Below are 21,885 nucleotides of genomic sequence, written 5' to 3'. Positions count from 1 at the left end.
GTCTTTTTATTGGGGAATTGAGTCCATTGATGTTAAGAGAAATCAAAGAAAAGTAATTGTTGCTTCCTATCTGTTTTGTTGTTAAAGTTGGGAATCTGTTCTTGTGGCTGTCTTCTTTTGTTTTGTTGAAGGATTACTTTCTTGCTTTTTCTAGGGTGTAGCTTCCATTTTTGTGTTGGTGTTTTCCCTCTATTATCCTTTGAAGGGCTGGATTCGTGGAAAGATATTTTGTGAAATACTTTCATTTCTCCATCTATGCTAATTGAGAGTTTTGCTGGGTATAGTAGCCTGGGCTGGCATTTGTGTTCCCTTAGTGTCTGTATAACATCTGTCCAGGCTCTTCTAGCTTTCATAGTCTCTGGTGAGAAGTCTGGAGTAATTCTAATAGGCCTGCCTTTAAATGTTACTTGACCCTTTTCCCTTACTGCTTTTAGTATTCTGGCTTTATTTAGTGCATTTGTTGTTCTGATTATTATGTGTCGGGAGGAATTTCTTTTCTGGTCCAGTCTATTTGGAGTTCTATAGGCTTCTTGTATGTTCATGGGCTTCTCTTTCTTTAGGTATGGGAAGTTTTCTTCTATAATTTTGTTGAAGATATTTGCTGGTCCCTTAAGTTGAAAATCTTCATTCTCGATTATCCGTAGGTTTGGTCTTCTCATTGTGTCCTGGATTTCGTGGATGTTTTGAGTTAGGATCTTTTTGCATTTTGCATTTTCTTTGATAGTTGTGTCCATGATCCCTATGGAATCTTCTGCACCTGAGATTCTCTCTTCCATCTCTTTTATTCTGTTGCTGATGCTCACATCTATGGTTCCTGATTTCTTTTTTAGGGTTTCTATCTCCAGAGTTGTCTCCCTTTGGGTTTTCTTCATTTCTTCCTACTTCCATTTTTAGATCTTGGATGGTTTTGTTCAATTCCATCTCCTGTCTTGTTGTGTTTTCCTATAACTCTTTAAGGGATTTATGTGTTTCTTCTATCTGTTTAGCAGTGTTTGCCTGTAGTTCCTTGAGGGATTTTTATGTTTCCTCTTTAAGGGCTTCTACCTCTTTAGCACTGTTCTCCTGTATTTCTTTAAGTGAGTTACTAATGCCCTTCTTTAAATCTTCTACCACCATCATGAAATATGATTTTAAATCTTCGTCTTGCTTTTTGGGTGTGCTGGGGTATCCAGGACTTGTTGTGGTGGGCGTACTGAGTTCTGATGATGCCCAGTGTTCTTGGTTTCTGTTAGTAATATTCTTACATTTGCCTTTCTCTGGTGTTAATGATCAATCTGTCTCTGGTTGGAGCTTGATCCTCCTGTGATTCTGTTAGCCTCTGTCAGCACTCCTGGGAGTCCAACTCTTACCTGAGCTCCAGTGGTCAGAGCAGTTTGCAGGCAAGCTCTCCTCTTACAGGGCAGGTGTCCAGCAGTCTGGGGCTCTGGTCTACATCCTGAGTTCTGGGGTCAGAACCCTCCCTGTAGGCCTACTCTCCTCTAGCAAGGAATGTGCCCAGGTGTCTGCGTCTCAGCTCTGCCTCCTGGCTGAGGGTGAAGGCCTGAGGGGACCCTGACCAAGCTCTGTTGCTTCTATTGCCCACCTGCTCTCAGGTGATCAGGAGGTCCTGGATGTGCTAGGGGTCCTGTGGCGTGGAGAGTCCTCTGGTGCCCTAGATGCCCTCGGCCTGGTTCATGCAGAAGATGGCGGGGCTGGCCCTGACCTGAATGGATCCCAATCTCTCGTAGGAAGGGGTTCTTTGTCCCTGTTCCTGCTGGCACAAGACCCTCCGCGATTCCTTGGAGCTGATGCTGTGCTCCACTCAACCATGATTCCGAGGCAATCCTAAGGCTCTGAGGTGTGGAGAGCATCCCGGAGCCCCTAGTGGCCTCTGTACAGCCAATTTATAAAATTCAAGATAATGGACTTTTCTGACAAATATCAGTGGTTTCAGAATAATTGAATGTATTATGAAATATTTTATAACTGCTCTTAATTATTTTTATGACACATACTTATTTTGTTGTTTTCCTATGCTAATCACCATTAAAATATTATAATTTTGAAGAAAATGAATTTATTCTTATGAGAAGTTCTACTTGATAACAGGTTGAAGATAACTTTGTGCTGGAAAATGAGAAAGAAAAATTTGTCGAGGAATTGAGGGCTATCGTAGGTCAAGCCCAGGAGATCCTTCATGTCCACTCAGCTGTAGAAAAATCTATTGGTGTTGACTCTGTTGCCTTGGAATCTAACAGTAACCAAGTAAGAGCAATTTTGTAGTAAAAAGGTCATTTGGGGACTTTGTCAGGAACACTCATTTACCTGTTCATTTTTATTTCAGACAGGATCATCTGAACAAGTACTGATAAATTCTGCATCCACTCAAACTAGCAGTAAGTATTCTTAATAAAATGTACTATTGGCTTTTGAAACAAGGCATATTGGAGTTTTGATATATATATATATATATATATATATATATATATATATATATATATATTCATAGAGAAAGTTATTAATCGATAAATTAATTTGATGATAAATTGATTGTTTTCCACACTTGAAAGCAAAGTTTATAGCCCAGAGATTTAAAAAACCCAGTTGTTGATTTTTTTTTTTAATCTGAGTACCTTACTTTTGAGTCATTACATGGTATGTCACCAGAAAAGGCAATCCTTTGATGGCCTATTGAATCTTAACTAGTAATTTGTCTACTTTGACATGGGATGAACAAAAGAATTTTAACTGAATCACTATGTTCTAAGTTTGCTTCTTGTTTTAATAGTCATTCAAAACTTGACAGTTTCACTGATGATAATACTTTTACCAGCTCTGCTCACTAATAACTTTGTAAAGCAGACACAAGATAAACTTCCAGAAACTAAAATTGGGGTTCTTCTGTTTTCTTTTCTGATAACTTTATCTCTTCATTCTTCTTAGCCCTGGCCATGGGTATATTAAGAATATCTGGGAGGGGGAGAAGAACCATAGCATTATGAAGACCTCTGAAGGAATTAACACAACATGAAGATGCAAAAGGTGGTGGGAATAATGGAAGCAGATACCATTATCCTGAAGTTTAGTTCAACTCTATTAGGATGCCAGAATACATCTGTATCTTACTTTGTTGGTTAGCAGAAATCTGAGCAGGTTTCTGACTGACAATGTAAGATGACATTTCAAAGAAAATTACTTGAGAAAGTTTACAAATGTAGGGATTTGCTTACTTTACTTTTATATTGCCATAAGCTAGATTTACTCCTCTTTCTTCTGGTTTTATAGTTCCGGTTCTTCTTAGTTCTGTACATTTTAATGCTTGTATGGATGTATACCACCATGATACCACTCGGGCACAACCAAAATCAGGCTGTAGAACAACAGCTATAGATTTGAGTGGAGAAACTATGCCCCAGTTATTTAAATAGAGTGCCTCCCTTCTGGTTTGATTAATACATACCTTATATTTGGTTCTATTCACTAAAAGTTAAGGTTAGGATGTTACTCTTACAGTTTATAATTATCCTTGTACTATTGGGAATGGAGATAACACAAGTTAATTTTTTACTTGATTTCTTTATTTAATAACATGAACAAATTGACAGTTGCTTAGTATGTAATTTGTTAATAATTCTTTCTACAGATGAATCTGCTCCTCAGTCATCCCCAGTTGGTCGCTGGCGGTTTTGTATCAACCAAACAATAAAAAATCGTGAGGCACAGTCTCCTCCTTCCCTTCAGCCTTCCGTGGCCATGGTGCCTGGGTTACATCCATTTCCTAGTAAGCTTTTTTTTTATCTTCCAGCTTTATATGGACTTGGATGCTATGGTTACACATTTACCGATTGTACCATTAATTTGTTTTCATGAATATTTTATGTTTGTGACAGTTTTCATGAGCATTTGGAAGACATCAATATTTTTATATAAGTTGTCATTTTATTCGATATTTTATTTAAAAAAAGCAAGAAGTCAGTTTCTTTCTTGACTGTTGAATTCTGTGATGTTTTAGGTCTTATTTACAAGTATACTCTTAAGTAGGTTCTCATTTGCTTTTCTTGTCTCTTTTGACTTTTGTATTTTCACTTTGTACTCATTATAACTTTTGTTATTGTTCCAGGTTCAAGAAACACAAGTAATCAGGCAATATCACAGAACACAGTGTTCACTATAGAGAATAATCCAGGCCATCGTGAACTTTTCACCTCCAAATTAGAGCACAAGGATGTGGTTGATGGTAAGATTTGTGAACATGCTAGTGTAGAAACTGAGCAGCCAAGTATTTGCTATCAAGTGGAAGATGACAGACAGATCATGACACCAGCTACTGATAATTCCAATTATTCTGCTACTTTGGTGTGTCCAGTTCCAGGTGAATGTGAGGCACTCACCAGCCAAGCAGGCATGTTCATGCCTACATATCCAAATCAGCAAGCTGCTGTTCTGGCTGATGTGCATATGGCCTATCCTGGTGAAGCAGTTCCGATTGGTGGTAATGCTGGTCTTACATCAGTACTTGTATCTTCTGAGCAAAAGCCTCAATCCTTGTCAGTACAGCAGCCAACTATAGATGCAGAGTTTATTTCCCAAGGAGAAACCACAGTAAACACCGAAACAAGTTCTCCTAAGGCAGTCATTGCCACTCAGACTCCTGGCTTTGAACCAGCTGTGATTCTACCTGCAACTATCCTGGAATCAGATGGGGAACGACCTCCAAAAATGGAGTTTGCAGACAACCGAATTAAAACACTGGATGAAAAATTAAGAAACCTGCTCTATCAGGAGCACAGCATTTCTAGCATCTGTCCTGAGAGTCAGAAGGATACTCAAAGCATAGACTCTCCATTTTCTTCCTCTGCTGAAGATATACTATCCTATTCAATGCCAGAAGTCATAGCCATCAGTCACTGTGGGATTCAAGATAGCCCTGCACAATCCCCAAATTTCCAACAAACAGGCTCTAAGATTCTGTCCAATGTGGCTGCAAGTCAGCCTGCTCATATATCAGTGTTCAAAAAAGACCTGAATGTGATAACTTCTGTACCCAGCGAGTTATGTTTACATGTAAGTATCTTTCTAATTCTTATTCTTTGCTTATGAATTCAAAGAAATGCCTTCTCGACTAAAAAGTTCAGAAGTAATTGTCATTTAAGACTATGACTTAGTCATAGTCACAAGACTGTGACTTAAGCTTCAACTACTCAGAACTTAGTAGAAATAGCAGATCTGTTTTAAGTTCCTCTAAGAAGGCCTTCTGGTGAGTTAACTTGGAACTCACAAGCACTGTGTATATTTATAGATTATTTTGTGGATAGGAGGAATGTACTTTTAATTTCAATTTAAGTGGAAATTTCAAAAACAAAACTTAAAAACTGTTAATCCATTTCCTTAAAATCAATAGTATTGATTTAATGTTTTGAAGAGTTTAACATTTTTAAAGCAAAAATTATCCATAATCCCATGACTTTTTTTATTACCCTCTAAAAGGACCAGAAATATAGCTCAGTGGTAGAGTGCTTGATCAATATCTCAAACAGTAGAACATTTAAGTAAGCATGATAACCCATACCTTAGTCCTAGCACTAAGGATCTAAAGTCCAAAATCATCTTCAACTACATACTGAGTTTAAGGCAAGCCTGGATGGACTACATGAGCTCTTGTTGCAAAACAACAAATAAAATGTAAGAGAGGCTCATAAGTTCCAGCCACTCCCTGCTGAACAATTGACTACTAATAAATTCTAGGAAAGAGACAGTCATTGTCTTTAGTTGTGTAATCAATGGTTAGCCCACCAGGCTCCAGTCCCAAACATAGATTCATACACATGGACCTGATTAAACATAGTAGTTCACAAAAAATAAATGTAAAGACATGGATGTGGGAAAAGAATTTGTTGGGAGGAAAGGAGTTGATGAAGATGGGAGAGAGATGAGAGTTGGCAGGAAGAGTAATAAGAATTCATTACAAACACATATTAAAATTATCAAAGAATAAATTCAGTTAGCAAAGAAAATAGAAATCGTTTTTAAAAAGAGGAGAAGGAACAGGAGGAAAAAGAGTTTTCTCTAGAAAAATGGGATTAAAAGATTATAAATTTTCCAGATTTTAGAGTCTCTGAATTATAGAATACTTATATGAAAAATGTGATGTCTTGGGGCTATTCTCAAATCTAAATACAGAACTCACTTATGTTTTTTATTTATTTATACATGGAGAATGTAAACAATTTTATGTAATATTATTGATGTACCTTCATTTTAATTGCAACACATTAGATGAGGTTGGTCAGATGTAGAATTTTCCACTAGCGGCATCATGTTGGTATTGAGAAAGTTTCAGACTTTGGATTTTAAATTTTTATTGAAATTACTCAGTTATATAATATAGCAACTTTAATATTCCTCCTCTTTTTCTTTCCATGCATTTTTTTCTAGTATTGACTATTAAGTTCAGGGACCAAACACATACTATGCAAGTGCTATATCACTGAGCCACACCCCTAGCCCTGTTTCCCTTTTCTATCTGCTCAGTCATAGAAGTCACCACTAAGAATTTACTGCTTGTCCTTGAATTTTCTTAAGACTACATAGATCTATTTACATGAATCACATATTTATTTTAAAATAATATTGTGTTATAAACATATTGGTCAACGTACTGAAATTTTTAATTTTACCATATGTCATAATTTTTTTAAATGTTTACCACTGTAATTTCTGTCATGGTTACTATATAAATAATATATACTTGTGTATAAAATAAAATCTATCACCTTCCTAAACCTGCAAACATAGCTATTATCTTTTCTGGATATAGTTTTAGTTAATGTATGAATATTTATACCAATATAATTCTGCATATGTATTATGTTTTTACACATAAATGTTATATTTATCTATACATACTTCTTTTATGTATATGTACTACTTTGCATTTAAAAATTTTTTATGAACTATTTTAAGTTATAGAATTATTATGTAAGCACAAAAGCATTTCACAAGAATAATAAATCTAAACAACACTTCCTAAACAAGTTTCTTATTGTAGTTTTTTAATCATTATCATTAATAACTTGTAAATAATACATGTATTGGTCCCTCTCTTGATTTAGTAATTTTGTATGTTTCTTTTAAAGACTTGGTTTCACTATATAGCTTGAAGTGGGCATGGAACCTTGCCATTCAATAGAATGTGCTCCTTATAACTCAGTTATCTCTTAAAGTTTCAACTTTCCAAAGACTACAGTGGGTATTAAATCTTAACATGATTTTGATGCAGACATTCAAAACATGATGAATTCCTTTTTGGATTCTTCATTGTTTAGTGTGTAGAAACACAATTGAGTTTTTTTCTTTTTCTCTCCCCTCTCCTCGCTCTCCCCCCCTCCCCTCTCTGCCCTCTCCCCTCTCCCCCCTCCCCCCTCCCCTCTCCTCCCTCTCCCCCCCCCCCCCCAAGGCATGCACTCTGTAGTCCAGGTTAGCTTCAAATTCATGGCAGTCCTCCTATCTCAACCTTTATAGTGCTGGAATTATAGATGTGAGCCACTCCTCCTAGCTACAACTGACTTTCATGTGTTATGATTCTGTCATTCCAACTTTGATGGCCTTATTTATTGGTTCTAATAGCTTTTGGTATTCTTTTGGATTTTCTTTTTCTCTTTCTTGTATATGTATGTGTGGAAATTTTGCCCCAAGGTCCCACTCTCTTAATCTGTTAACTTCTAGATCATAGGATTCAGCTTCATTCTACTTCCTGGTGCCCCTTTAATACTAGAGCCATATATTTTGTATTTTTCCTTTCTCAGCTTGCTCCTTTTCATTAAAACAGTCTTTAAAGAAGTGGACTTTAGTAACCACACAACCTAAATTATACCAGACTGTTTTGAGACTTCCTTTTTCTTTTTTTTAAAGATTTATTTATTTATTTATTTTATGTATATGAGTACACTGTAGCTGTAAAGATGGTTGTGAGCCTCCATGTGGTTGTTGTGGATTAAATTTTTAGGACCTCTGATCATTCTGGTCGGCCCCACATGCTCCAGTCAACTCCACTTGCTTCAGAACCTGCTTGCTCTGGCCTAAAGATTTATTTATTATTATACATAAGTACACTGTAGCTGACTTCAGATGTACCAGAAGAAGGTGTCAGATCTCATTATAGGTAGTTGTGAGCCACCATGTGGTTGCTGGGATTTGAATTCAGGACCTTTAGAAGAGCAGTCAGTGCTCTTACCCTCTGAGTCATCTTGCCAGCCCAAGACTTCCTTTTTCAAAGCAATTAATCTAAATCTCAGTTAATCTAAATCTTTACCTTAGCCTCAGGCAGACTCCTTGGACAATGACAAAAAGCAGCCACATTCTTCACCAAAATACCACAACAGTCTCTAGACCACATACTGAAATTCTTCTCCACTGAAACCTCTTGGGCCAGGTCTGCACAGTTCAAGTCACTCTCAGCAACAAGGTCTTTCATATTCCTACTAGGGTAGCCCATTAAGTCCAACTTAATGGATTCCACTGTTTTACAAATCCAAAATCCCCAAATCTACATTCTTCTAACCCATAGCATGGTCAGGCCTATCACAGCAGTACCCCAATTCCTGGTACCAACTTCTGTCTTAGTTATGGTTTTACTACTGTGAACAGACACTATGACCAAGGCAACTCTTATAAGGACAACATTTAATTGAGACTGGCTTACAGGTTCAGAGGATTAGTCCATTATCATCAAGGCAGGAACATGGCAGCATCCAGGTGCAGCAGGAGCTGAGAGTTCTACATCTTCATCCAAAGGCAAATAAATAGGAGAAGACTAGTTTCCAGGCAGTGAGGATGAAGGTCTTAAAGCTCACACCCACAGTGACACACCTACTCCAAGGCTTTGTCTCCAAAGAGTACCACTTCCTGGGCCAAACATACTCAAACCACTACAGTGTCCTTGATCACTCTTCACCATGTTCTGTTGTTGCTGGATCACTGATTTCAGTAGTCTAGCTGGACATTTCTCTCAGAGGGTCTGAACCCTGTTCCTTGTGCTTTCCTAGTAAGTGCTTTACCCACTAACCCATCTCCTAACCCTCAGTTTTCTTTTTTTCCCTTTGAGACAGGGTCTCATACTATATAGATTATGTTGACCTTAAACTCACAGATCCACCTGCCTATATCTGAGTGCTGGGATTAAAAGCATATACCACAATGTCCAGCTTTGGGTTTTCTATGTATACAATTTCATCATCTATAAATGAAGATAATCTTATTTGTTTATTTCCTATTTTTCTCCTATATTAACTTTTCAAATCATGCTTTCCTCTCTTTGTCCCTGTGCATTTTGTAATGATATAATTTTATTTTTAAGAAGATTATATTGTTGTATTAGTCATTTTTGCAATGAGGATTACATTTTTGAATGTCTAGTAACTGTAATCCATTCTTTGTTGTTTTAAATATTTGTTTCTAGTGTTATGTATATGTATGCATGCCTGATGTTTATGTATATGCACAGAGATCAGAAGAGGTGTTCGATTCCTAGAGTTACAAGTGGCTGTGAGCCACCATGTAGGTTCTGAGAACCATACCTGGTTGCCTTTAACCACAGAACCCTCACTCCAGCACAGATTTTAATGCTGACTCCAGGGTAGCTGTAGTAGCTAGTCTACAAAGCCTGTTGGATGTTGTCTTTGCCCCTCACTTACTTCTCTCTTGGCCCAAATCTATTCCTTCTTTATGCTCTATTTTGGGAGCAGATGCTCTGATGTTGTTTTGCTTGGTGTGCAGAGAAGGGATTGGAATGGCTGTTCTTTCTTTGGTACCTCAACCAGTATACTCTTTTATTCAGTAACTGTCTTTTTAGCAGTAAGTCAAACCCTCTAACAGTCTGTGGATAACATAACTAACTAAAGGGCTATGAAAATTAGAATATTATCCATATTGAGTGATCAGGGAAAGACTTATACATAGTAGTGACATTTGCAGGTAGAAATTTGTTCAAGGAATCTAAGAAGGCCAGTTAAGTAGAAAGATCTTTAAATATATAACACATTGAAAAGGCAGATAGGACAAAGCTGGGGTAGAATTTTGTAAGCATCCTTTTTATGGCCCAGGTTTCTCTGTTGCTGCTCATACTACAACCTGAGCGTATAGTCTCTTGAGACAGTTCCTACATATATTATGGTCTGCCTTTTCTTGGTGTAGTCATGAATTCTGTCTATATCAGGTTTTTTGTTGTTGTGTCTAAGTATTTCACTTGCTCACAAAAACTAAAATTTATATTAAATATCCTGTCTTGTTTTATTTACTACATATAAATATATCTTACCTATAATTTCAATGGGATCAGTGTAGTACTTTCTGAAATGTAATTTTACAAGATTTTTTTCTGTCCTAAGTGAAATAGTAGTGTTGCTAACTCAAAATGGGACTCCAGAAACTTGCTTACTGATTGATCAAAGTTTCACTTTTTTGAGACAACCTCTCATGCATCCTAAGCTGGCCTCAAACTTTCTACATAACCAAAGATGACCTGCCTCTACCTAATAATCCTGCAGCCAATGTCTGAGTGCTATGATTATGATTGTATCCACATGGACACTTCATGTGGTTCTGGGAATCAAACCTAGGATCTTGTGCTTGCTTGGCAAGCCCTCTTTCAACTAAACAACATCTCTAGTCCAAAATTTTCCCTTTGATAACTCCTGATTTGTTCTAAGTGTTAATAATACTTATTATAATGCAGGATTGCTGTCTCCCGTTAGATGAATGCTATATCCCATCCTATGTGATTTTATACTCACTTTTAGTCTATTATTAGTAACCATTCTTATATCCCCAAAGTATCCGCAGTTCTATGCATTAAGTTTTTTATTAATTGACATGGATACTTTATTTTTAAAGTACTCATACACAGGAAGGTAATTATGGGTATTTGAGGAGAGTAGGAGGACAAGAAGATACTGGTTTTATAGCAATCATAGTTTAATATAAAAATTTTAGAACATGAATTCACAGTAATTTACTCAAATTTCTTTGTCACTCAAACAGTGACATTAAAATATCTTGGTTTTTTATTGTATGATATATCTAGCATCTTGAACTCTTAGACAGTAAGAGAGCAAACTAACATTTCATTTAATAGCATTTATATCCAGGCATGGTGCTGCATACCCTTGGGAGGTAAAGACAGTGGGAGCTGGATCAAGGACAACCTGGTTTACATGATTCCTTGTCTCTACTGAACCAAAAAATAGTATTTTCAGTTATTTGGCACATATAAAAAAAGCTTATTTTAAATTTTAGTTTTCAAAGTTGATGTAAATTTTGGCCTGGAAAATTAATATTCTGTTTGGTTTTACTTAAAGACATAGTAATTGCAAAGAAATGTCAAGGCTTCAGTTTTAGACTGATATGGTAGTGTTACTGCAACAGTTCATGTAAGAAACTCCAGTATACCAAAAACTTATTTGCCTTACCTAAATTATTATCACCTTGTTTTTCTTTGATTCTGTCTCTATTAGGAGATGTCCCCAGATGCTTCACTTCCAGGCGATCCAGAGGCCTATCCTGCTGCTGTGTCAAGCGATGGAACCATTCATCTGCAGACAGGAGGTGGATATTTTGGCCTAAGCTTTACTTGTCCTAGTCTCAAAAATCCTATTAGCAGGAAATCCTGGACTCGAAAATTAAAAAGCTGGGCATACAGGCTACGGCAGTCAACCAGCTTTTTCAAGAGATCAAAAGTCCGTCAAGGTAGTGTGCTTACAGTCAGGGCCATAGACTAGGTAACATCATTTTTCATCTACTTTTTTTTTTTGTCGTTCATACTCAAATCTTGCCATGTTTTCCATGTAGCACATGTATGTTAAATATCCCATTAATGTTGTTGCCATTTTATTTTTTCCTTTTGTAACTAATTTGGTTTTTCAGTTATTCATTTCATATAGATTGGGATAAATCTTGCAATGTCTGATTTAGAGTTAGGGATTTAAACAATGTTGCTTATACATTAACACCTTTTAATTATTAGCAAGGGTTAAACTTTCTGCTTTTCTTCATTTTGTTAATGTAAACAAATTTGTCTTAAAAATGATTTTCTCTTTTCTGCTTATAATTTGACAAATCTTACAGTGGAAACAGAAGATAAAAGATCAGCAATTGCTTCTGATCCCATTCCTCTGACACGGGAGTTCTCATCTGATACTAGGGCTTTGAGTAGATGTAAAGCCATGAGTGGATCATTTCAGCGGGGTCGGTTCCAGGTTTGTGTCTTTGGTTGATTTTATCTTTGGGTGCCTAATGAGAGGAAACTGGACTGGTGATAGAGCTTCATGGTAGAGTTTGCCCACCATGTGTCATCCTGGGTTCTATCCCCAACACTATAAAAAAGTGACAGCATTTGAAATTGATCTGTGGTGATCTTTAACTGTAAATATTTATATAGCTAATTACTTTATATATTTATAGAAGATGTAACATATTTATATTATACAGAAAGATAAAAATTTCTTCAACTTTTCACCTTGTATCATTGAAGGTGAATTGGAAGAGTATAAGAATTTTTTAGTAGTTGTAAAAGAACACAGAAATAATCATTTTAGGGGTCATCATTTTTAATCTCCCTTTTTTAGATTTATTGTTTTTATTTGTGTGTGTGTGTGTGTGTGTGTGTGTGTGTGTGTGCATTGAGGGTTCTCACAGAAGCCAGAAGAGGGTATCCGATCCCTGTGAGCTGGAGTTACAGATAGTTGTGAGCCACCTTTTGGGTGACAGAAAAGCAGAGAATACTCTTATCTGCTGCTCCATCTCTCCTGCCTCTTTAATTTAATTTCATGTCATTTAGAATCTCAGCAAATTTTATAGTGGGATTTTATTTGAATAAGTAAAATGAAGCTAATCTGTCCAAGGGCCCCAATGGAAAGACTGACTATAGACAGTATAAGTGTTGTTATTACCAAGTATTATATATGTCAAATCAGCTTTTCCACTTGTCTATGCTGTCCTTAGATGGTGAATCTCCTCATGAGGTTTACCCTACAATTAGGTAGAACCAGACAAGTTTACCTTTTTATGTTTCAGGTGATTACTGTTCCTCAGCAGCAGCCAGTAAAAATGATGTCTTTTGGGAAAGAACACAAACTGCCATTCAAGAAAACACCAGTCCAGTCTAATGAGCAAGCACTAACCTTTGCTGAAGCTGCAGTGTCGCAGTTGATCGAAGTGGAGCCTGCCATGCCCACTCATAAATCTTCAGTTTCTTCATGCAAGTTACGAACTCTTTATGAAACCTTTAAAGAAGATAAAGGAGATCCTGAACAAGGTGACATCTTATCTTATAGCACAGCTTGTGAGACCAGTGTCTCTTCAGTCGCTACAGAAAAGAATGTGGAAGTAACTTCAACCACAGAACTTAGTGTGCAGTCTGGGTCTGAACTGTTAGATAAAGAAAAAAATGAGTCAACTCCTGGGAAACAGACATGTGCAAATGAATTTTCAGCCACTCTTGCTGGTAATGGAAAGTCAGTGACAAAAACTCGTCCAGAGGCTGATCAGTATTTACCACTCCGTGAAGAGCAAGCCTATGGTCAAACACAGAATTCACTCTTCTATTCTCCATCTTCCCCAATGAGCAGTGACAATGAATCAGAAATTGAGGACGAGGATTTGAAAGTGGAGCTTCAAAGATTACGAGAAAAGTAAGGATGCTCTCTCTTCTGTAACAAATATAATTGTTTAGGGGTTATAGAACTCAATTTTTGCTTTGTAGCTAATTGAGGATTGGTGGCATTTGATGATTAAAACTTTTCTATGGTAAAACTATAATGAATTCTATTATAAAATATGTATGCATACTAAAAATCTTTGTGTATAAAATAATTTTTAGTTTTAAAAACTGTTTTGTGTGTTTGGGTGTTTTACCTGCATGCATGTGTGTGCAGTGCCCATGAAGGTCAGAAGAGGTTGTTGGATATCCCCCTAGAACTGGAGTTACAGTTGTTAGCTGCCATGTGGATGCTGGGAATTGAACCTAGGTCCTGTGGAAGAGTATCTGGTACTCAACTGTGAGCCATCTCTCCAGTTCTTTGGAGGGGGGAGTGTTAATAATTTATTTTAACTTTATGTATGTTGGTGTTTTGAAGGAGTCAGATCCTCTGGAACAGGAATTACAGATAGTTGTGAGTCACTATGTGGTTTCTAGGAATTGAACCTAAGTCCTCTGGAAGAATAGTTAACGCTCTTAACCAGTGAGTGGCTTTACTATGTAGTTCTGCCTGGCCTGGAATACACTATGGAGATAATCTTTGTTGACTTCAAATTTGTGGAGATTCACCCTGCTTCTGCCTCCTTTTTGATGGTATTACAGGCACGTGGGAAGATATATTGACCACTTGCTTTTTCAGTCCTTGTCCTTTAGGACTCTTGGAGTAAGAATTGACAACTATTCTTACCTTTTATTAGTGGACAGCTAATTTATATAGTCGAAGAGACTAGTTTCTCTTTAGGAAAATATAAGATCCTTCTAAGATCAAGCTTGTTATTTAGCAAAGGAGACCATAACACTTAAGTAATGATACTATGGCAATATGTTTTGTCATGTTGAGTGCTGTTTAATATGTTGTGTTTGGTTTCATATACCAGACTAACCTTAGACTTGCTAAACTAAGGTAGAAGTGATGTTGAACTCCTGACCCTGTTGCCTCCACCTCCCAAAGACTGAAATTATAGGCATGTGCTATCATAGCAACAACAATATTACCACCACCAACAACAAAAGAAGTTAGTACCATTAAAAAATTCTCGATCTACTTTGAAAAGTGCCACGAAAGCCTGGCAGCCAGAGTTTAATTCCCAGAATCCACAGTGGAAGAAGAGGCTCAACTACTGAAAATTTTCTTCTGACCTTCACAAACACACATATCATACACATATAAATAATAATAATTAATACAGCAAAAGTTACCTAAAATATACATATATACATGTTTGATGTTACATTGCATATATTTTAATTTTTCTGTACATTCAGTACTATGAAGTTTAGGTATACTGATATTTTTATGGTACAATACTCATTTTAAAGTGTTTTTTTTATTTCTGATGTTAGTATTCTAGTTATGTTTTCTGGGGTATTGTTCTGGTTTGAATATAGTCTTAGCGGGGCGTGGTGGCGCACGCCTTTAATCCCAGCACTCAGGAGGCAGAGGCGGGCGGATTTCTGAGTTCGAGGCCAGCCTGGTCTACAAAGTGAGTTCCAGGACAGCCAGAGCTACACAGAGAAACCCTGTCTCGAAAAACTCAAAAAAAAAAAAAGAAAGAAAGAAAAAAGAAAAGAAATATAGTCTTGACATGTAGCCCAGGCTGGTCTCAAATTTGCCAAGTTCCTACTGCCCCAGCCTCCTGATTACAGGAATTTAATACATCTTTTAAATCATTCTGAAGTGACTGTTGTCTTTTATAGCTGCCTATGTTGATTATGAGTACTTGATTTTGGTTGGGAAATACACATTCTCATAAAGAGCCTTTTATTCTGGGATTGGAGAGATGACTCAGTGGTTAAAAGCACTTCCTGATCTTCAGTTCCCAGTACTTATATCTGGTGGTCTACAACTCCAGGAGTTCTTAGAGCCTCCACAGATACCCACACATTTTTGCCATATAGTCTCTCTCTCTCTCTCTCTCTCTCTCTCTCTCTCTCTCACACACACACACACACACACACACACACACACACACGTTTTATGAAGTATTGTTATGGTTTGAAATATGGTCTTGCCCCGTGTAGCTCAGACTAGCCTCAAATTTGCTGAGTTCCTACTGCCCCAGCCTCCTGATTACAGGAAACAAAAACCTTTTTAAAAAAATCAATCCAAAATAGAACCAGGTGTGATGGCACATGCCTTTAATCCATGCTCTTGGGAGGCAGGTGGATCCCTTTGAGTTTGAGACCAGCCTGTTCTACATAGAAGATATATTATGACATCACCTCAAAACAAATATCAAAGCAAAGAATAAAACAAAAATATCTATTCTGTCATTTTTTTTAAAGATATGGTCTTACTATGCAGCTTTTCCCACTAGTGCTAAGGATTGGACACATACTTGAGCAATGCTAGACAAGGGCCCTGCTGTCACCAATCAATTGCCTGTGCTCCTTTTGTTCTACTCTGATAGAAACTGTGGATAAGAAAAAAATGAGGTCTTCAAGTACTGGTTCTTGACATTTTTTTTTTTTAATTTCTTGGTGTTTGGTACTAGTGAGCTGAAGAAGGAGGCAGCGGTGCTCTCTGGTCTTACAGGTCCGATGCAGGCCTAGTAGCAAGACACTTAGCTCTGAAAATGCTAGAGTTATTACACAGGGCCAGAAAGTTGGGATTTCTTAGCCCTGGGCAGCAGGTGGCATTGCAACTGATAGGCAGCCTTAGGTATCAGAATTCCTCAGCCCTTGGCAATGGCCAGTATTAGAGCTCCCAGGGTAGGGTTTCTGAGACCCTCCATGCATATGTCTTGACAGCTCTCTGGAAATCGTCCAATGACCAGGACCAGCAGTTTCTTTTCTCTGATTTTTTTTTTATATTTAGCTTTCAATCCTTTTCAGCCTCAGCTCCCTTTCCTTTCAACTTCCACCACCCCCCTAGTTCCTGACTGGCCTCTCAGTTGAAGTATTGAGCTACCTCTTCTTCAACTGCCAACCACTTGAATCTTACTGATTTTGAAGCTCAGCCCACTGACAACCAAACTCTGTCTCTTCTTCAGCTGTCAGGCAGCCAACTGCCTTGCCACTTTCAATAGCTCAGGCCTGCACACTGATCAGCTCCCATTGCCTCTGCTTGCTCTGCTGTTTCTTTGTGTTTTCAGACGAGCCTATTCTACTGAAAATAAGCAAGACAAGACCACCCAGGAGAAGCTTTATCTGGGCTTAATGTTACACCAGAGAAGCTAGCACAGGATTCAACAAGAGGATCTTAACAGTCTGCATATATAGCTAGAGGAATATTTGGGTAAAACACAGCATACCTTTCACAGCATTGTCCGATTAGCAACAGCCACAGCAGTCCCTCTGATAGGCCACCAGAAAGTATTCCCTTCTGGCCTTGTAGGGAGAAAGGAAAATGTTTGCAGACTCTTCTGAGCTCTGCAATGCTTTTGATAGCAAAAAGCTGAGAACACACTGTTAGAACAGTCCTAGTTAAGACTGTGCCTCTAACTCCAGGAGCTAGAGCAATCAGGTGAATTTGTTGTGTAATTTTCTCAAGGCATCAGTAGGGTGTTTAAAACTGCTGGTGCTAGCATAAGAATGGCCCAGCTGGCTGGCTGACAGTCTTTGTACTCAAAGCAACCATGGAAGCAAGGAAGAGTCCAAGAGCTACTAGTTAGGGAGTCAAATTGCATAGTCCCCTAGTAACTGGGGTTTTTGTTTTTAAAATAGGAAAGCAAACATCAGGAGTTCTTAGAATAGGAAGGCAAAAGAATTTATCATTAATACTTTAACACATTCTAATAGTGTTTAAAACCTGGCCAGTGGCTAAGGGGATGAATGCCCATTCCCCTCTTCTGTCTCACTACCCCTGAACTTCATCCCTAGCCCTTTAGCATTCTTTTGTCAGTATGGTTTGTCCATAGTAATTTATTAGACAATACTAGACACTATAGACCAACAATTGTAAGCTGAGATTTTTTACCTGTTAGTTTGAACAATCTATATAGTTGTACAGTTTTGTATTTAAAAAGTATTTCAAAAATTGAGGCCAGGCCACAAGCCTTTAATCCCAGTACCCAGGAGGCAGAAATGGGCAAATCACTATGAGCTCAAGGCTAGTCTGGTCTACATAGTGAGTCCCAGGCCAGCAAGATTAGTAGTAAGAACCTATCTCAAAAAAGCGATATATAGGATAATATTCAGGTAACATAATGAAAAAGCAAGCTAAAAAAAAAACCCTTGTACTTATACTGTACCCCACTACTCAGAGGCACTCACTGTGAACTGTTTGGAACATATATTGCTGACCTTTTTCTGTGCATATCCTTTTTTTGTCCTTTACAGTAGTAAAATAAATAACAAACATGCTATTCTATATTTTTTGCTTTAAAATGTAGTCTATTTTTGTTGTTCATATTTGCATAAATCCACCTTTAAAGAGTCAGTGCATTTAATTCCAATTAATGGGTGTATCCAAGTTTATTTACTCCTTTCTCAAGAGATTTTTCAGTCTTCCTCATGATCTGCTTATATAAATGACACTTATCTTTTTACACACAGATATTTCTGTGGTATACAGTTAAAAGGTCTGTACTCTTAAAGCTTATAATTGTTGAAATTGTGTTTGATGTCAGATTGGTTACTCGTGCCTGTAATCCCAGTACTTGGGAGGTAGAGGCAAAGGTAAGGCTAACTGGTGAGTTCCAGGCTAACCAGTGTTACATAGTAAGATCTTGTGTCAAAAAAAAAAAAATCTGAAAAAATTATGTTCTAGGAAAGCCAGACCATTTGATATTCCAAAATATACAATGTGCTCATTTCTTTATATCTTAATAACACAGATTGGATACAAAACTTTTAATATTATGCTAATGAGATGAATTAAAACATTTTTTAGCTGGGCATGGTGACATATGCCTGTTTCCTAGCCACTTTAAAGGCTGAGTCATAAGCCTGAGTACAAAGCAAGACCCACTCCTAATTTTTTACATCGCTATTTATAGCGCTTTTTGTTTCAAATAACTCTTTTTCTTTTTAAAGATTTCTTTTATTTGTAATTAAAATTTATTTTTAATAAATGTGCATGTTTTCATGTGTGTGTGGTGTGTTCTCTGATACCCACAGAAGCTAGAGGAGTTAGATCTTCTGGAGCTGGACTTACAGGTGGTTGTGAGCTACCTGATGTGGGTGCTGGGAATTGAACTCTAGTCCTGGAAGAACAGTCAGTGCCCTTAACCACTGAGCTATCTCTCCAGCCCCACTTTTGTAGTCTTTACCCTTTAAAATTTTTTTTCATTACTGATTTTAGGAGCTATTTAAATCTTCTAAATAATAGTCTGTAATAAGGAGAAAGAAGATATTATTTACCTATTTGGCTTTAAAATTCTATTCATTATGTCTCCTTCTCTATTGAGACTAATGATTTGCCCTCATCAGTTTGTCTATCCTTTCTTTGTAATAGATTAGTATTATTATTTAGGAAGGTATTTTCCATCCTAAAATTGTAAATATAATCTGCATTACACCATTTCCAATACTAATGCTTTGTAGGCAGAGGCATGTGGCTCTGTGAGTTCAAGGCTAGCCTGGTCTACAGGTCTTCCTACTGGTTCTACTGGTCTTCCAGGATAGCCAGGGCTGTTACACAAAGAAATCCTGTCTCAACAAACAAACAAAAATTAGTAATGCTTTTTAAAGCTTTATTTGTACCATCATAAACTTTTTGAAGTTGTCTTTATGGCAACAAAGTTATTAATATTTTTGCATAATTTCTATTCAGACACATTCAAGAGGTGGTCAGTCTTCAAACACAACAGAATAAAGAGCTACAGGAGCTCTATGAACGCCTTCGAGCAACTAAAGACAGCAAAGCGCAATCTTCAGAGGTTCCTTTGTCACCTGCATCGCCACGCAGGCCAAGATCTTTCAAAAGCAAACTTCGAAGCCGCCCCCAGTCCATGGCACATTCAGACAATCTCGTTGTAAAAGGTAAACCGATCTTACATGTAATTGTTTAAAGACCGAATCAGATCTGGGCATGGTATGGCATGCCTGTTGTTGAAGCACTCGGGAAACTCAGGCAAGAAGATTGTACTTCAAATCTAGTTTGGGCTAAATAATGAGAAAATGTCTCATGAAAAATAAAATTTGGTGAAAGAACAGCAAAATTAGTACAACAGTGATAGTACAAGTTGTTTTTTAATTAGGCTAAATAATTATAAATAAATATAAAACAATGATGTACACACCGGTCTAAAAATACTCCTATCTTTTGGTACTAAATATCCTTTAATGAAATAATGATGAATATCACTGATGATAGATAGTAAAAAATAACTGTTTGCTTTGTGTTGTCATTTGGAAAACAGACAGAATGCTGGCATCTTCCCCCAGCATAGTTTCTGAAATATCCCAATTGGTGAGAATTACTAGGCTCATATTTAGAGTTGGTTCAGAAGTTTGTTGGTTGAAATACTCTCGTGTTGTTCTGAATTAAGTGGTCTCTATATATTACTTTTTAAGATTTATTTTCTTTTCATTTATGTGTATGTCTGGGTGTCTATGTGTCTGTGTAAGGGTGCCTATGGATGCCTGAAGAGGACATTGGATCTCCTGGAGTTGGAGTAACAGGCAGGTGTGAGCCACCCGAGAACCAAACTCTGGTCTTCTATAACAGCAGCCAGTGCTCTCAACCACTGAGCCGTCTCTCCAGTACCTTTATATATTATTTTAAAGAATATTTTTAAAATAGGGCCCAGAGAGATGGCTCAGTGGTTAAGAGGACTGGCTGCGTTTCTAGAGGACCCTGGTTCAATTCTTAGCATCCATATGGCAGCTCACAACTTAACTTAAATCCAGCTCCAAGTGATTTTATGCCTTCACATAGACATACATGCAGGCAAAATACCAATGCACATTTAAAAAATTAAATAAGAAGGAAAGAGAAAAATAAAGAAAAGAAAAATGCATTTTTAAAAATATTTATATTTTATGTGTATGTTTGCCTGCATATATGGGTATACACACCATGGTGTGCTTATTGCCCATGGAGATCAGAAGGCAATGCCAGATCTTCTGGAACTATGCTTAAGAAGGATTGTGAGAAGCAAACCTAGGTCCTCTGAAAGAGCAACAAATGCTCTTAACTGCTGGGCTATCTCTCCAGCTCCTAACTACTTAACTAATAAAGAAGTTACTCATCAAGTCAGGGTTCTTTGGTTCCATGTACATAGTGAAGGTCAATATACTATATACTTGCACATCTATTTTTATTCTACTTCACTCAGAAAAGTAGAACTATATTAGGTGTTCATCAGCTGATGAATGGATAAAGCCAACTGGCACACAATTCAGTGAAAATTTATTCAGCTGTAAAGAAAAGTCAATGATGGAAAATCCAGTCACATATGGTGTATATACCTATATCCCCAGCACAGGGGAGGTAGAGGCAAGAAGATAGTTGAGTTTGGGGTCCAGTCTGTGCTGAGCTATACTTTGAATGATTCTGCTAAAAACAGAATTGAACTTGAAGGCAGCTTTGGAGACTCAGTATCAGAAGTCATAGGACCTTCAGTCTGATGTATTCATAGCTAGGTTTCATTTTGTTCCCAAATGCCTTGCGTGCTTACACATTTGTTTTGTTCATTTAGAGGTAAAGTCTTCCTATGTTCCCCAACCTTTGCTGAGCTCAAATTATCCCTCCACCCCAACCTCTGAAGTTGCTAGCACTATAGAAAAGGCACTGTGTGATATTGGTTTTTTTTCCCTTATTTATTTTGTGGTTTGCTGAACATTGAACCACAAAAGTCCTGCACATTCTAGGCAAGTGCTCTATTAGTAAACTACATCCCTAGATTACTCAAATGGATTCTTTTTATTTACATTTTCTGTTGTGCCCAAACTATGGCTTTCATATGGTTTGGGCTTGTTCAATTATTTAATGTGGGTTATAGTAGATGTTGTTGAACTTTTCTTTTCAATGCTGTAATTTTGCTTTGTGTATTTGGGAACTTGGCTGCATGTATTTGTGATTATTGTATCTTTTGACATTAGTGTATATGTCTGATATGATTATAGACAATCAGTTTCTCTAGTTTACTACTTACATGTTGTACCTGTTCCATCACTTTAATGTATTTTTAATTAAATTATTTTGTGTGTCTCTCTGTGCATGTGTGTGCCTGTAAATGTGCCACGCATGCATTTGTATGCCAGAGAAT

General features: G+C 37.2%; 1 protein-coding gene and 1 long non-coding RNA gene across 7 annotated transcripts in view; one reads left to right on the top strand and one right to left on the bottom strand.

Annotated features, from left to right (window-relative positions):
* Positions 1-21,885, top strand: part of Wnk3 (WNK lysine deficient protein kinase 3) — a 135,137-nt gene that overhangs the window by 101,135 nt on the left and 12,117 nt on the right. For 4 of the 6 annotated variants that reach the window (XM_029473229.2, XM_029473231.2, XM_029473230.2 and 1 more), the window contains 8 exons: positions 2,089-2,244; positions 2,324-2,375; positions 3,623-3,760; positions 4,100-5,043; positions 11,490-11,721; positions 12,100-12,230; positions 13,048-13,664; positions 19,446-19,654. In XM_029473229.2, the coding sequence (XP_029329089.1) occupies positions 2,089-2,244; positions 2,324-2,375; positions 3,623-3,760; positions 4,100-5,043; positions 11,490-11,721; positions 12,100-12,230; positions 13,048-13,664; positions 19,446-19,654 (2,479 nt within the window). The remainder of the gene's footprint in view (positions 1-2,088; positions 2,245-2,323; positions 2,376-3,622; positions 3,761-4,099; positions 5,044-11,489; positions 11,722-12,099; positions 12,231-13,047; positions 13,665-19,445; positions 19,655-21,885) is intronic. The other 2 variants (XM_029473233.2, XM_021153288.3) reach the window with 1 other exon arrangement.
* LOC110286719 (uncharacterized) overlaps positions 11,483-21,885 on the bottom strand; it is a 50,407-nt gene continuing 40,004 nt past the window's right edge. Inside the window, exons 6-7 of the long non-coding RNA XR_003835694.2 lie at positions 13,155-13,256; positions 11,483-11,567 (exon numbers count right to left, since the gene is read on the bottom strand). This is a non-coding gene — a long non-coding RNA (uncharacterized LOC110286719). The remainder of the gene's footprint in view (positions 11,568-13,154; positions 13,257-21,885) is intronic.

Source organism: Mus caroli, unplaced genomic scaffold, assembly GCF_978045245.1.
Source record: "Mus caroli unplaced genomic scaffold, Mus_caroli_1 scaffold_5, whole genome shotgun sequence".
NCBI lineage: Eukaryota > Metazoa > Chordata > Mammalia > Rodentia > Muridae > Mus > Mus caroli.
This window is presented reverse-complemented; position numbering and strand designations above follow the sequence as displayed.